Source organism: Gorilla gorilla, chromosome 4 (assembly GCF_029281585.2).
Source record: "Gorilla gorilla gorilla isolate KB3781 chromosome 4, NHGRI_mGorGor1-v2.1_pri, whole genome shotgun sequence".
NCBI classification, from domain to species: Eukaryota; Metazoa; Chordata; class Mammalia; order Primates; family Hominidae; genus Gorilla; species Gorilla gorilla.
In genome coordinates, this window is record NC_073228.2 from 80,765,208 (window position 1) to 80,781,258 (window position 16,051).

General features: G+C 47.1%; 1 protein-coding gene across 6 annotated transcripts in view; it reads right to left on the reverse strand.

Annotated features, from left to right (window-relative positions):
- Positions 1-1,934, reverse strand: part of LOC101129411 (multidrug and toxin extrusion protein 1) — a 44,815-nt gene extending 42,881 nt beyond the window's left edge. For 3 of the 6 annotated variants that reach the window (XM_055385952.2, XM_055385953.2, XM_019028504.4), the window contains exon 1: positions 1,705-1,902. In XM_055385952.2, the coding sequence (XP_055241927.1) occupies positions 1,705-1,839 (135 nt within the window). In that variant the 5' untranslated portion in view covers positions 1,840-1,902. Of the gene's footprint in view, positions 1-1,704 lie in introns of all 6 variants that reach the window. The other 3 variants (XM_019028502.4, XM_019028505.3, XM_019028507.3) reach the window with 3 other exon arrangements.
- Between the last annotated feature and the right edge of the window lie 14,117 nt (positions 1,935-16,051).

Here is a 16,051-nt window from a genome sequence, read left to right on the forward strand (position 1 = left end):
CAGGTCTTGAGATTCCAAATCCTGAGGTGTTTTTTTGCCCAGGCTGGAGTGCAATGGCGCGATCTGGGCTCACTGCAACCTCCGCCTCCCGGGTTCAAGCGATTCTCCTGCCTCAGCCTCCCAAGTAGCTGTAATTACAGGCGCCTGCCACCATGCCCAGCTAATTTTTATTTTTATTTTTTGTATTTTTAGTATAGACGGGGTTTCACCAGGTTGGCCAGGATGGTCTCAATCTCTTGACCTCGTGATCCGCCTGCCTTGGCCTCCCAAAGTGCTGGGATTACAGACGTGAGCCACCACGCCCAGCCATGAGGTGTTTTTGTTTTGTTTTGTTTTGTTTTTTGAGACCAAGTCTTACTCTGTTGTTCAGGCTGGAGTGCAGTGGCACCATCCTGGCTCACTGTAACCTCCACTTCCCAGGTTCAAGCGATTCTCGTGCCTTAGCCTCTGGAGTAGCTGGCACTACAGGCGCCCGCCACCACGTCTGGCTAATTTTTGTATTTTTACTAGAGACGGAGTTTCACCATATTGGCCAGGCTGGTCTCGAACTCCTGACCTCAAGTGATCCATCTGCCTCAGCCTCCCAAAGTGCTGGGATTACAGGCGTGAACCACTGCGCCCGGCCCCAAATCATGAGTTCTTTCTGGTCTGTGAGAAAGCATGGCTGATGGATCTTATTCCATGGCTTTGACCTCGGCATTACTCTTGCTGTCCTGCACACTACAGCGGGTGCCACAATATCCCACAAACTACCGAGCCCCCACTCCAGGGGCACAGCGGCCCCCCTCAGCCCGCGCAAGTGCAGAATGTGGGCTTCAAAGTCAAAAGCTTATTCACGCCTTAAGTGCCTACCAGTTGCTTCTTGTGCCGCGTCCTACCCTCTCGGTTTGAAAACCACCCAAGCTGGCAGGAGAACGTGGATAGGATTGTGTTTTTGTGGTTTTAAAAACCACATTATTTTTTAGGAGACAAGGCAGAAACAGCCCTAACCTAATGATTAAAAAGAAAAGAATCCCACAGATAAGAACACCTCGACCCCACAAAGAACCACATTAAAACCCCTTTTTTCTTTCACATACATAATTACTGGCGGGGAGGGGGTGGTACAGGATGCCTCTGGTTTCCTCGGTAGAGGTTGACTGAATTCTGAAGAAATCATTTCGCAGCTCTGAGTCCACGACAGACCACGCACCCCCTCCTCCGTGCCTCGGGATTATTTAGATCGCAGAGCTCCCGAACTTTTTACCGCTACTTTTCAAAGAAACAAGTTCCCTTGTGTTTTGAAGTTCAGGCAACTTGCGCTTTATTGGCCGGAATCAGCTCCCAGAGAAGGCACCCCCGGATGCAAATGCAGCCTGGACCTGGTAGAGCCCCGTTAGGCGCAAAGGTCCCAGCTCTCCGGTGTCTCCTGGCGCAGGAGGCTGGAGCCGCCGGCCTCTCCGAGCCAACGTGCGCCCGGGCGCGTACCAGCCGTTCCCGCAGTGCCCCGCGGGGCCCTCAGTCGGGTGGTGCGGAGCGGAAAGCGGCCGGGACGCAGGCAGAGGAGCTGGGGTGCCCGCCCGGCTCCTGGCACGATGCTCCCCGGAGCCCGCCGACGGACAGCTCGCTCGGTCCCCAAACCCCGCCAAAATCACCCGCGGAGGCAGAAATCACCAGGTCCCCAGCCCGCCGGTACCGGCCTGCCACCGAGGCCACCTTACTCACCGCGGGGCCAGCCAGGACCAAGAGCGCCCGCAGCTCTTCTCGGAAGGCGGACAGCCGCAGGCAGCGCGACCCATGGACCTCAAGGGTGGCCTCCGGGCCTCCGCGCACTGGCGCGGGCTCCTCAGGAGCCTCCATGTGACTCGCGCGCTGCAGCCGGGTAGCGCGGAGGCCGGCAGTGGGTACCGCGCAGCGCAGCCTGCTCTGCAGTCCCCGCCCCGGCCGCCCGCCCAGAGCCCGCCCCGCGCCTGGCGCCCGGGGGCCCGACTAAGCGCGCAGCCAGGCAGCCTGCGACCTTGGGCGCGCCCCTTGCACCTCTCTCTGCACCACTGCGGACGCCTGCGGGTCTTGCAAAGACCAAGGAACTCCTGCACTTGGAAGGCAAAGTTTGAAAAAGCTCTGGAAACTAACGGAACGCGCTCCGGGGGTTGGGTCCTCCAAGTCTCGGACGTCAGGACTCACCCCGGCTCTGCACCTCCGCTGGGGGTTTCAGGTTCTGAATGACCTGGCGTGGAAGGACCCAGAGGCCTCGAGCCGTGACTCGGGTAGCACCCCGCGGGGTGTATGGGTTGGGCGCATTTGCTGTGCAGATTGAGTTGGGTACACCCTTTGATGCTGGTTAGGGTGTTGCATACTCCTCTCCTCTCATCAGTTGTTCCATTAGAGAACTTAGAATCTACCAGGATAGAGCAACATGCTCCCATTTGCCAAGTAGCACAGTTTGTGCCACCTGGTCGTGTTGGAAGTTTATCCATCAAGCCTGCTGTGGGAGTACGAGAGGCTGTGGCCCAGAAGGGCAGGAGCAGCGCGCTTTCCTCCCAGAGCCTCAGCTTCCTCATCTGCAAACGTGAAAGAACACTCGTCGCCAGCTGTGAAGACTGGGGTTGCCTGGGCGGAGGACCCGAGTCAGTGCCACCTGCCCTCAGCCTGGCACCAGCCGTTACCTAATAAGTGTCAGTTACCAGGACAAGATCGATTTCTCTAATAGTCAAAATTCCTTCCGTTGTAAATGATCCAATGTAAGTAGAGAAAATGGAAAACAAATTTTTTGGCTCACATAATCAGGAAGTTTGGATTCAGGGATTTGAAAACAAGGTCATTAGGCCAGGCGCGGTGGTTCACGCCTGTAATCCCAGCACTTTGGGAGGCCTAGGCAGGCGGATCACAGGGTCAAGAGATCGAGACCATCCTGGCCAACATGGTGAAACACCGTCTGTACCGAAAATTAGCTGTGCATGGTGGCGAGCGCCATAATCCTGGCTACTAGGGAGGCTGAGGCAGGAGAATTCCTTGAACCCGGGAGGCAGAGGTTGCAGTGAGCCGAGATCTCGCCACTGCACTCCAGCCTGGTGGCAGAGGGAGACTCCATCTCAAAAACAAACAAACAAACAAACAAACAAAAACAGATCATTCTTGTTGTCCTTCTCCCCATCTCTGTCCCTCTCCTCCCTTCTCCTCGCCCCTTGGGATTCTTTCTGTGGTTTCTCTTCCTCCTCTGCCGGCAGCCTTCCTCTTCCTGTGCAAGTGACAGTGGTGGCCTCTGATACCCTCGTTCCTATCTTTCCCATCAGTTAAACCAGAAAGTAAGGCCCTCCCCTCCTCTATTCTGGTTCCAAACTAACAAACAAAAAACTGGGAGAAAATCTGGTTGGCCCTGCTTAGGTTTCTTGCCCACCTCTGGAACAATCGCCCTGGGTGGGAAAATAGGGTCTGATGTTTGGCTGGCCCTGGACCATGCACCCAGCTTTGAACCTACAGGGTTAGGGTTAGGTGCCCTGTGACTGGTCTCGTCCCACAAGGACTGTACGTATGGAGTAGAGAAGTTTCCCAAAAGAACTGAGAGTGTCAACAGACAAATATCCGAGGATATTCACTAGATCTCTGATCACTGCTGTTTTTTGATAATTTTCTGGAAGTCCTGACTGATGTAATAAGACAGGAAATGGAAATGTAACGTATAATGTTAGGAAAGAAAAGGCAAAGGGATTACTCACAGCAGAAATTGACAGACTGGGCCAGGCAAAGTGGCTCATGCCTATAATCCCAACACTTTGGAAGGCCGAGGTGGGAGGATCACTTGAACCCAGGAGTTTTGAGACCAGCCTGGGCAACACAGTGAGACCCCATCTCTTAAAAAAAATCCACACAACCCAAAGAAATAAAATATGAACAAAAGCTAATAGAATTGATAAAGGGGTTTAATAAAGTTGCTACATAGAAGTTCTTCAACAAGTCATATCAGTCCTTTATATTGTTAATAACATATATGAAAATACTAAAAGAAATCTTTCACAATAGCAACAAAAAATAAAAGGTCCTCGTGATACAGAGCATAACTCCTCACTCCTTAAAGGTGGATTGTACACAGTGACTTCCTTCCAAAAAGTAGCACAGGAAAATTAATTTTCAATTAATATATTAGGTTTTAGTCCACTTCTGTGTATTCCATTATTTTAAAATTTAATAGAATGATTCTAAAAGCAATTGATAGTGTAAACAGGAAAAGATATAACAAAAACTCTGAAAAAGAAAAGTAAGGAGGAAAGAAGTAGCTCTATTGGCTGGTAAATAGCTTTTAAAACAATGTGTGGTTGGCTGAGCACATTGTACAGGTGAGTAGCCCACACCTGTAGCCCCAGCACTTTGGGAGGCTGAGGTGACAGGATCGACTGAGCCCAGCAGTTTGAGGCTGCAGTGAGCTATGACTGCACTACAGCACTCCAGCCTGGGCAGCAGAGTGAGACCCTATCTCAATAAAAAACAAAAAACAAAACAATTAAAAGAACAAAGAACCCTGTTACTTGGAAAGTGTTAGGATTTTGATTGACATTGCATTATATCTGCAGATTTATTCAGAAAGAATGCACCTCGTTAAAATTCTGTCTTCTATTTCAATCATATCCCTAGTCTAGTCAGTACTCATCTAGGGAATGGGAGACTCACTGGACTAGGGATATGATGAATTTGTTATTGATGCTTGATAAATAGTCATAAGTATGTTCATATATGGTTCTTAACTTGCTGAAATATATTATTAAAAGCATGTATTAAAATTGAATTTTATCAGGGTTTTTTTTTTTTCTTTTCGGGGGGACAGGGTCTCTCTCTGTCGCCTGGACTGGAATGCAATGGTTTGATCTCGGCTCAAAGCAGCTTCGACCTCCCTGGCTCAAGCAATACTCCCACCTTAGCCTCCTGAAGAGCTGGGACTACAGGCATGTGCCACCACACCCGGCTAATTTTGTTTTCTTGTTCCTTTTTTTTTTTTTTGAGACAGAGTTTCACTCTTGTTGTCCAGGCTGGAGTGCAATTGTGCGATCTTGGCTCACCGCAACCTCTGCCTCCTGGGTTCAAGCAACTCACCTGCCTCAGCCTCCCGAGTAGCTGGGATTACAGGCATGTGCCACCACACCCGACTAATTTTGTATTTTTTTTTTTTTTTTTTTTTAGTAGAGTTGGGGTTTCTCCTTGTTGGTCAGGCTGGTCTCAACCTCAGGTAATCCACCTGCCTTGGCCTCCCAAAGTGCTGGGATTACAGGCATGAGGCACCATGCCCAGCCTATTTTCATATTTTTTATAGAGACAAAGAGGTCTCACTATATTGCCTAGGCTGGTCTCAAACTCCTGAGCTCAAAGTGATCCTCCTGCCTTGGCCTCCAAGAGTGCTGGGATTACAGGCATGAGCCACTGTGCTCATTTATATATATATTTAGTATTAATTGAAATGATCAAATTTTTCTTCTCTTTTCGGTTGTTAATGTAAGTTCATTGTAGATTTCCTAATGTTTAGCTGTCACTGATTCCTGGAATAAACTTCCCTTATTCATAATAGTATACTATAACAGGTATATAGTGGTAGATTTATTGCTAATATTATATTCAGGATTTTTATATTTATTTATTTTTATAGAGACAGGGGTCTCACTATGTTGCCCAGGCTGGTCTTGAAATCCTGGGCTCAAGCAGTCCTCCTGCCTTGGCCTCCCAAAGTGCTGGGATTACAGGCGTGAGCTGCTGCGCCCGGCTTCCGTGAATCTTTAGGCTCTGTAATTATTCAAATACCATAAGAATGATCTGTTTCTTGAAGGTTTGAAGGCCACTCACCTAGAGGACCATCTGATGCCTTTATAGAAGGGGTATTTTATTTAAAAATAAGAAAAAATAAATAAAAGGTTTTCTGTTTATTTAGAAGTTGCCGGTCTATTCAGGGTTTTGTTTAACCTCTTCTTGAATTAATTTTGGTCATTCATGATAAGTGTTTATTGATTGCTGCTGTAACAAATTACCACAAATTTAATAGCTTACGATAACACAAAGTTACTATTTAACAGAGGTCAGAAGCCTGAAATGGGTTCCGTGAGGCTGAAATCAAGGTGTCAGCAGAGCTGCGTTCTTGCTGGGGCTCAGGAAGAATCCATTCCCTTGCCTGTTCCTGCTTCTAGATGCCTCCTCCCTCTTCCTCCATCTCCAAAGGACATCACTGCAGCCTCTGTTCTTTCATCAGGTCTCCTTTTTCCAGCTTTTACTCTCTTGTCTTCCTCTCAGAAAAAGAGATTCCATTAGGCCCACCCGATAACCCAGGATAACCTTTGCATCTTAAGATCCTTGTAGTAATCACATCTCCAAGTCCTTTTGCCATGCAAGGTTATGTATTCACAGGTTTCAGTAGATGGATGGGGACATCTTTGGGAGGCCTTATTCAGCATCTCATACTCACCATATTCTGACCACGTCTGTATCTTCCCTGTAATTTTAAATTCTGATTAGCTTTTCATTTTCTAGTGGGTACTTTCTCAGGATATTGTGGCGTGTGCTTTCTGAATGTTTGCGGTCATGATATTTTACACATTCCCATGCTTCTAGCGTTATACATTACATGTGAAAACTCCAATCCACTCCAATTCTCTCTCTCTTTTTTTTTTTTTTTTTTTTGAGATGGAGTCTCACTCTGTCGCCCAGGCTGGAGTGCAGAGTGCAATGGCACGATCTCAGCTCACTGCAACCTCCACCTCCCAGATTCAAGCGATTCTCCTGCTTCAGCCTCCGGAGTAGCTTGTATTACAGATGTGCGCCACCATGCCTGGCTAACTTTTTTTGTATTTTTAGTGGAGATGGGGTTTCACCATTTTGGCCAGGCTGGTGTCGAACTCCTGACCTCAAGTGATCCACCCGCCTCGGCCTCCCAAAGTGCTGGGATTACAGGTGTGAGCCACCGTGCCTGGCCCCGATTCTCTTTTTTTTTTTTTTTTTGAGATTAAGTCTCATTCTTTTGCCCAAGCTGGAATGGTGAGAACTCGGCTCATTCCAACCTCCACCTCCTGGGTTCAAGCGATTCTCCTGCCTCAGTCTCCCGAGTAGCTGGGACTACAGGCATGTGCCACCACACCTGGCTAATTTTTGTATTTTTAGTAGAGATGAGGTTTCACTGTGTTGGCCAGGCTGGTCTCGAACTCCTGACCTCATGATCTGCCCGCCTCAGCCTCCCAAAGTGCTGGGATTACAGGTGTGAGCCACCGTGCCCGGCCCTCGATTCTCTTTTTATTGTAGAATTGATGGTGGTCATTGTGGCTAGTTCCCCAACATTCCTTTCACCCCAGATGGGTCATTTTAGCCAGCCACAAGAATCTCATTTTCCTTCTCAGGGCCCTATGTAGGAACGGACATGCATGACCCAATTCTATTTAATGTATTTATATGTATATTAGAGACAGAGTCTCACTATGTTGCCCAAGCTCATGATCCAATTCTAGCCGTGAAGCCTGAGTGAAAATCTAATGGCATTTCTGGAAAAACGTTCCTATTTCTAACAGTCAGAGAAGAAAAAGGCCCCTATTTTCTCCTTCAGATATTGTGGCATCTGAATTTTTTTTTTTTTTTTTTTTTTTTTGAGACAGAGTCTCACTCTGTTGCCCAGGCTGGAGTGTAGTGTGTGATCTTGGCTCACTGCAACCTCTGCTTCCTGGGCTCAAGAGGTCCTCCCACCTCAGTCTCCCAAATAGCTGGGACCACAGGAGCCCATCACCACACCTGGCTAATTTTTGTATTTTTTTGTAGACACGGGGTTTCACCATGTTGCCCAGGCTGGTCTCGAACTCCTGAGCTCAAGCAATCCACCTGCCTTGGCCTCCCAAAGTGGTGGAATTACAGGCGTGAGCCACCACACCCAGTGGTATCTGAATGTTATGCCTGGAAGTGCTACACCCATAATGCTGCTGGCCCTGGGATAAAGCCAATATTGGAAAAGGGCAAAGCCAAGAGAATCACAGGTATTAAATGAAGACAGAGAGGGAGAGAGAGAGGGAGGCAGAGAGAGTATAAACAGGTGATTGTAAAGGGTAAATACCTGTTTTTGGCAAGAAAGGGGAAGGCTTTTTAACATTTAGACACACAGGGTAGTGCAGAGGCTTACGCCTGTAATCCCAGCACTTTAGAAGGCTGAGGCAGGAGAATTGTTTGAGCTCAGGAGTTCAACACCAGCATGGGCAACATGTTGAAACCCCGTCTCTACAAAAAAAAAAATACAAAAATTAGCTAGGTGTGGTGGCATGCGCCTGTAGTCCCAGCTACTTGGGAGGCTGAAGTGGGAGGATCACTTGAGCATGGAGGGGGGTGGAGGCTGCAGTGAGCTGTGATTGGGATACTAGGACTTGACAGAGTAACCCTGGTTTTTTTGGTTTGGTCTGATTTATCTCAGAGCCCAGTGTTTGGTTTGTAATTTTTTCCTAACTGTGGGATGTGATGCCTGCACTTAGCCACCACCATAGCGGTTCAAAGCGTCAGGTTTTGCGGGGTTTTTTTGTTTATTTTTGTTTTGAAACAGAGTCTCTGTTGTCCAGGCTGGAGTGCAGTGGCAAGATCTTGGCTCACTGCAACCTCTGCCTCCTGGATTCAAGAGATTCTCATGCCTCAGTCTCCCAAGTATCTGGGACTACAGGCACACGCCACCACGCTTGGGTAATTTTTGTATTTTTAATAGAGACAGGGTTTCACCATGTTGGCTAGACTGGTCTCAAACTCCTGACCTCAAATGACCTGCCCACCTCTGCCTTCCAAAGTGCTAGGATTACAGGTGTGAGTCACTGTGGCCAGTCTGTTTCTTGTTGGTGGTGGTGTTTTTTGTTTTGTTTTGTTTCTCGAGACAGCATCTTGCTCTGTCGCCCACGCTGGAGTGCAGTGGTACTATCATGGCTCACTGCAACCTTTACCTCCCTGGCTCAAGTGATCCTCCCGCTTTAGCCTCCCAAGTAGCTGGGACTACAGGCTCATGCCACCACGCCCAGCTAATTTGTTGTTGTTGGTAGAGATGGAGTTTTGCCATGTTGCCCAGGGTGGTCTTAACTCCTGCGCTGAAGCAATCCTCCCGTCTTGGCCTCTCAAAGTGCCGGGATTACAGGCATGAACCACTGAGCCTGGTCATGAATTTAAATCTTATATGATTCCTCCTCTTTGAAACTTGATAACCATGTGGCAAACGTTCCTAAACACGTGGTTGCCTCTCGGGGAACACATAAACAATGAAAAGTGGCAAAATCAAGATAATTCCAATACACATGTACGAGAAATTCTAACAACCCGGATTGGATGTCCCCAAGTTGCCCAACCTGCTAAGGTCACCCTATCATCTAAAATCAAAATTAAAATGGTCGAACCGAACCCCAGCTTACCTGTAGTGGGAAACCCAACACGCTTCCCCGTAATAGCTCCAAAAGAGGCTTGTGGTGGTGGGTTAGACAAGGGGCAGTGGTGATTGGTTTAGGCAAATCAGGATCAATCCCTTGAAACTTAGATATGCTTAAGTATGCATAAGTGAAATGAATGACAGCAACCATAGAAAGGAATGAGAGGGAGGAATTAGGATTATTTTGTTATTATAAAGCACTTGTATTACCTGTGAAGTGACACATTGTTATTTGGAAGTGGACTTGAATTAATTGTAAATGTATATTGCAAACTTTTGGGGAACCACTAAAAAAAAGTTTTTAAAAAAGAAAAAGAAACATAGGCTAGGCAAGGTGGCTCACGCCTGTAATCCCAGCAATTTGGGAGCTGAGGTGGGAGGATTGCTTAAGCCTCGGAGTTCAAAACCAGCCTGGGCAACGTAGCAAGGTCCCATCTCTATTAAAATAATAATAATAATAATAATAATAATAATAATAATAAAATAAAGCTATTTTAAATATAAAGACATCTAGATTAAAGGCAAAGGGATGGAGAAAGATATATTATGCTAACGCTTATCAACAGAAAGCAAGGGTTAGCTATACTGACTTTAGACAGAACAGATTTCAGAGCAAAGAAAGGGATATCTTTATAAGGGTATTACACAATGGTAAAGGGGTTAATGCACAGCAATTTTTTTTTTTTTTGAGACAGGATCTTGCTCTCTTTGTGTCACCCAGGCTGGAGTGCAGTAATGTGATCTTGGCTCACTGCAACCTCCTCAAGTGGTCCTCTCACCTTAGCCTCCCGAGTAGCTGGGACTATAGGCACATGCCACCATGCTTGGCTAATTTTTGTATTTTTTTGCAGAGACAGGGTTTTGCCATGTTGCCAAGGCTGGTCTCAAACTCCTGGACTCATGCAATCTGCCCACCTCGGCCTCCCAAAGTGCTTCACCTGGCCCCATAGCAATCCTTAATGTGTGAAGCAAAAACTGATAGAACTACAAGGAGAAATACATGAATCCACTATTATTGGTTGAAGATTTCAACACCCCTCTATCAAAAATGAACAGATCTAGCGAGCAGAAACTCAGTAACTCGGTAGCACCACCAGTCAAGCGGATATATAAGTATTCGTAGGCTGCTTCATCCAGCAACGGCAGAATATACATTCTTCTCAAGGTAGCATGGAACATTCATGAGATAGGCCATTTTCTGGGCCATAAAACACACCTTAACAAATTCAAAAGAATAGAAACCACACAGACCAGGCGTGGTGGCTCACACCTATAATCCCAGCACTTTGGGAGGCCCAGGCGGGTGGATCACCTGAGGTTGGGAGTTCGAGACCAGCCTGACCAACATGGAGAAACCCTGTCTCTACTAAAAATACAAAATTAGCCGGGCATGGTTGCTCATGTCTGTAGTCCCAGCTACTTGGGAGGCTGAGGCAGGAGAATCACTTGAACCCGGGAGGCGGAGGTTGCGGTGAGCCAAGATCAAGCCATTGCACTCCAGCCTGGGCAACAAGAGCGAAACTCTGTCTCAAAGAAAAAAAAAAAAGTTAAAGGAAGTGAGGTAAAGTGCACAGGGCTTCATAAGAACATTTTGGGCCGGGCACGATGGCTCATGCCTGTAATCCCAGCACTTTGGGAGGCCCAAGTGGATGGATCACCTGAGATTGGGAGTTCGAGACCAGCCTGACCAACATGGAGAAACCGTGTCTCTACTAAAAATACAAAATTTAGCCGGGTGTGGTGATGCATGCCTATAATCCCAGCTACTCAGGAGGCTGAGGCAGGAGAATCGCTTGAACCAGGGAGGCAGAGGTTGCAGCAAGCCAAGGTCGCGCCATTGCACTCCAGCCTGAACAACAAGAGCGAAACTATGTCTCAAAAAAAATAAATAAATAAAAGAAAGAAAAGAAAAAGAAAAAGAAACCACACAAAGTATGTTGTCAGGACACAATAAAATTAAACTAGAAATCAATAACAGAAATCTAGCTGGAAAAACCCCAAAATATCTGGAGATTAAACAACACATTTCTTTTTTGAGACAGAGTTTCACTCTTGTTGCCCAGGGTGGAGTGCAATGGCGCAATCTCGGCTCACTGCAACCTTCGCCTTCCGGTTTCAAGCGATTCTCCTGCCTCAGCCTCTCAAGTAGCTGGGATTACAGGAATGCGTCACCATACTCAGCTAAGTTTTTGTATTTAGTAGAAACAGGGTTTCACTGCATTGGTCAGACTGGTCTTGAACTCCTGACCTCAGGAAATCCACCCGCCTCAGCCTCCCAAAGTGCTGGGATTACAGGCGTGAGCCACTGCGCTGGCCAACAACACGCTTTTGAGTAACACATGGGCCAAAGAAGAAATCTCAAGAAAAGTTTTAAAACATGTTGGTCATGAATTTAAATCTTATGAAAATGAAAATACAAACTATCAGAATTTGTGGGATGCAGAATTTAAAAATAGTGCTTAGGGGGATATTTCTAGCATTGACTGCATCTATGAGAAAAGAGATCTAAAATCAATCATCTAAGCTTCTACCACAGGAAACAAGAAAAAGAAGAGCAAATTAAATCCAAAGCAAACAAAAGAAAAGAAAAAAAGAAATTAGAGCAGAAGCCAATAGAATTGGAAATAGGAAATCAATAGAGAAAAACCGACAAAACCAAAAGCTGGTTCTTTGAAAAGAAAAATCACTGTGGTTCTGTGAGCACAGAATCGGAGCAGAATGGGTGTAAAGCAGGCAACCAAGAGTGAGCGTCTGACATGTATGCTCAGCAGAAGTCCATATCCTTGTCCAAGATGTCAAAGAAATCTCTTGATACATCTCTGGGCTTGAAGCACTGCCCTACATGGTGCCCCCATGTACACCCCGGCAGAGGACGCCCCTCCGCCCCACCCAGCTCACGCCTAGTCATATGCAGATGTAAGACCCTGAGATTTTAAGCCCAAATGTGCAAAACATGTGGCCACATCTTTTTTATGACTTTTTGTTCAAAACATGTGGCCACATTTTAAGGGGGCCTGCCCCTCCACGCCCCTGGGTATTTCTCGCAAGGTGGAGACAAGAGACTGGGAAAAGAAATAAGACACAGAGACAAAATATAGAGGAAGAAAAGTGGGCCCAGGGGACCAGCGCTCAGCAAGTGAGGACCTGCACCAGTACTGGTTTTTGAATTCCCTCCGTATTTATTGATCACTATCTCCACCATCTCGGCGAGGGGGATGTGGCAAGACTATAGGGTAATTGTGGGGAGAGGGTCAGCAGGAAAACATGTGAGCAAAGGACTCTGTGTCAAAAATAAGTTTAAGGAAAGGTGCTGTGCCTGGGTGTGCACATACGCCAGATTTATGTTTGACTTTACACATCTCAGTGCAGTAAAGAACAGTACTGCCGCCAGCATGTCTCACCTCCAGCCGTAAGGCGGTTTTCTCCTATCTCAGTAAATAGAATGTACGATCGGGTTTTACACCAAGATGTTCCATTCCCAGGGACGAGCAGTAGACAGATGCCTTCCTCTTATCTCAACCGCATAGAGGCCTTCCTCTTTCACTAATCCTCCTCAGCACAGACCCTTTACGGGTGTCGGGCTGGGGGACGGTCAGGTCTTTCCCTTCCCACGAGGCCATATCTCAGGCTGTCTCAGTGGGGGGAAACCTGGACAATACCCAGGGTTTCTTGGGCAGAGGTCCCTGCGGCCTTCCGCAGTGCACTGTGTCCCTGGGTACTCGAGACTGGAGAATGGTGATGACTTTTACCAAGCTACTGCCCACAAACACATTTTTACCAAAGCACATCCTGCACAGCCCTAAATCCCTTAAACCTTGAGTCAATACAGCACATGTTATCTGCCAGCACAGGGCTGGGGCTAGGTCTACAGATTAACAGCATCTCAAAGCAGAAGAATTTTTCTTAGTACAGATCAAAATAGAGTTTCTTATGTCTTCCTTTTTCTAATAGATACAATAACAGTCTGATTTCTCTTTATTTCCCCCACAACATCTTTTATGACTCAGCCCAACAATCTCCAGGCAGTGCCCGAGGTTAATGCCTAGGCCAATTGCTGCTGCAATCTGGGCTCAGGATGTGCAGACCGGAGATAGCCAAGGGTGTCTGATAACTCTAAGGGCTTGGTCGTGCTCAACCAGGATGGAGCTCAAGCCCCCAGACTGGCCAGGAGCTCAGTTGACTCAGCACTGCTCTTGAGTGCAGGACAGAATGGGACTAGTGTTGGATTTTGGAGGTTAAAATAAAATACTCCAGGTCTTGACAGAGATGACTTAGCTGAAGTCATTCAGTTCCCCATCAAACATGACCCCTGGACTCAAGAAACAGGCAGCATCATGGGATGGGAGGCTGAGCCCTGGAGTTGGAGACCAGCCTGGGCAACATAGTAAGACCTCATCTCTACAAAAAATTTAAGAATTAGCCAAGCATGGTGTCATGAGCCTCTAGTCCCAGCTACTCAGGAGGCTGAGGTAGGAGGATTGCTTGAGCTCGGGAGGTCAAGGCAGCAACAAGCCATGATTGTGCCACTGCAATCCAGCCTGGGCAACAGAGTGAGACCCTGTCTCAATAAATAAATAAATAAGGGCCAAGCATGGTGGCTCAGCCTGTAATCCCAGCACTTTGGGAGGCCGAGGTGGCGGATCACCTGACGTAGGTGTCAGGCCTCTGAGCCTAAGCTAAGCCATCATAACCCCTGTGCCCTGTGTGTATACATCCAGATGGCCTGAAGCAACTGAAGATCCACAAAAGAAGTGAAAATAGCCTTAACTGATGACATTCCACCATCGTGATTTGTTTCTGCCCCACCCTAACTGATCAATGTACTTTGTAATCTCCCCCACTCTTAAGAAGCTTCTTTATAATTCTCCCCACCCTTGAGAATGTACTTTGTGAGATCCACCTCCTGCCCACGAAACATTGCTCCTAACTCTACCGCCTATCCCAAAACTTATAAGAACTAATGATAATCCCACCGCCCTTTGCTGACTCTCTTTTCGGACTCAGCCCTCCTGCACCCAGGTGAAGTAAACAGTCTTGTTGCTCACACAAAGCCTGTTTGGTGGTCTCGTCACATGGATGCGTGAGACAGTAGGGAGTTCGAGACCAGCCTGACCAACATGAAGAAACCCCGTCTCTACTAAAAATACAAAATTAGCTGGGCATAGTGGCACATGCCTGTAATCCCAGCTACTCGGGAGGCTGAGGCAGGATAATCACTTGAACCCGGGAGGAGGAGGTTGCGGTGAGCCGAGATCACACCATTGCACTCTAGCCTGGGCAACAAGAGCGAAACTGCATCTCAATCAATCAACCAATCAATCAATAAAATAAAAAGTAGGAGAACATCCTGTCCACCATCTTTCCAGTCCAGAAAGCTCTGTGCAACTACAAAGGCCACTTGCAGTCATCTGAGGGACTATGTTTGTAAGAAATACAAGGACTCTCAGATTGTAAGCCATCTTTGGAGAAGAGTGTTTGCTTGGCCATGCCTGTGAGGGGCCACTGTGGACCAAGTGTAACACCAGACCAGAAGTAATATCAAAGACCTTGGAGGGAACCATCTTCCAGGAACCTGGGTGTCATCTGATCACTGAGGGAGAATGCCCAGAAGCACTTTTTGTCCTATAGCTCCATTTGAATCTGTCCCCAAGATATTAATAACAATGACAACTATAATAATATAATACCATTGTCCATTACCTACTATTTGATGTAATGACATTTCCTTCTTGTAATATCATTAACAGCTGCCATATTCTAGGGCTGGGCTGAGTGTTTTCAGCCATTACCTCATAATCCTGACAAGGATCCTAGAGGAGGTTATTACTTGCTTTCTTCAGATGGGTGAATTGCAGTTCAAATGGTTTAAGTAACTTGCCTGGAGCTGAATGGCTAATCAGTGGCAGATAGGGGACTGGAAATTACTTCTGCCTGATTCCAGAAACAGAGTGGGAACAAAAGGTCATCATTTAACAACAGATAATCAAAAGACAGGAATATCCAACTCCATACACAGCTCATCACTCATTCAGCAAATGCACTGGGAGCACCTGCTGTCCCCAGAAATAAAACATTCAGAATGAATAAACTCCATATTTTCAGACGTGAGGAGTCAGAAATGAAAAGTAATGTCTCTAAACTGTCAGGATGTGCCTAATTCCTAGAGTCAACAAAATGTCTAAATTCCCAATCATTCTGGTGGTTTGGTTCGTCAACTAAGGTACTTCAAATCAGTTTAATTCGGAACAGTTGGGCAGAACCTTTTCGGCCGCAATGTGCATGAGAATCACCTGGAAACCTTGTTCAGGTGCTGATTCAGAGTCTGGGGTAGGTCTGGGGTGGGGTCTGAGAGTCTGCAGCTACTCCCAGGCCTCCTCTGCTGCGGGTCTGAGGCCCACCTTCTAAGCAGCAAGGCTGTAGAGAGTTATCACGAGAGTGTCAAAGCTGGAGGCCTCTCCAGCTTGCATTGGACACATGGGGTCACTGAGCCTCAGAGGACAATAGGACTCTCCCAAGGTCACACAGGAATTTAGGGCAAGAGCTGGCCCCAGAAGTCCTGGCCCTCAGAGCAATGGAAGTATAAAGACAGCCCTGTTCAGCACCACCACAAGAATAACCCCCAGTTTTGAACACCTAACTGCCAGGCCCTATAACACATTCTCATTTGATTCT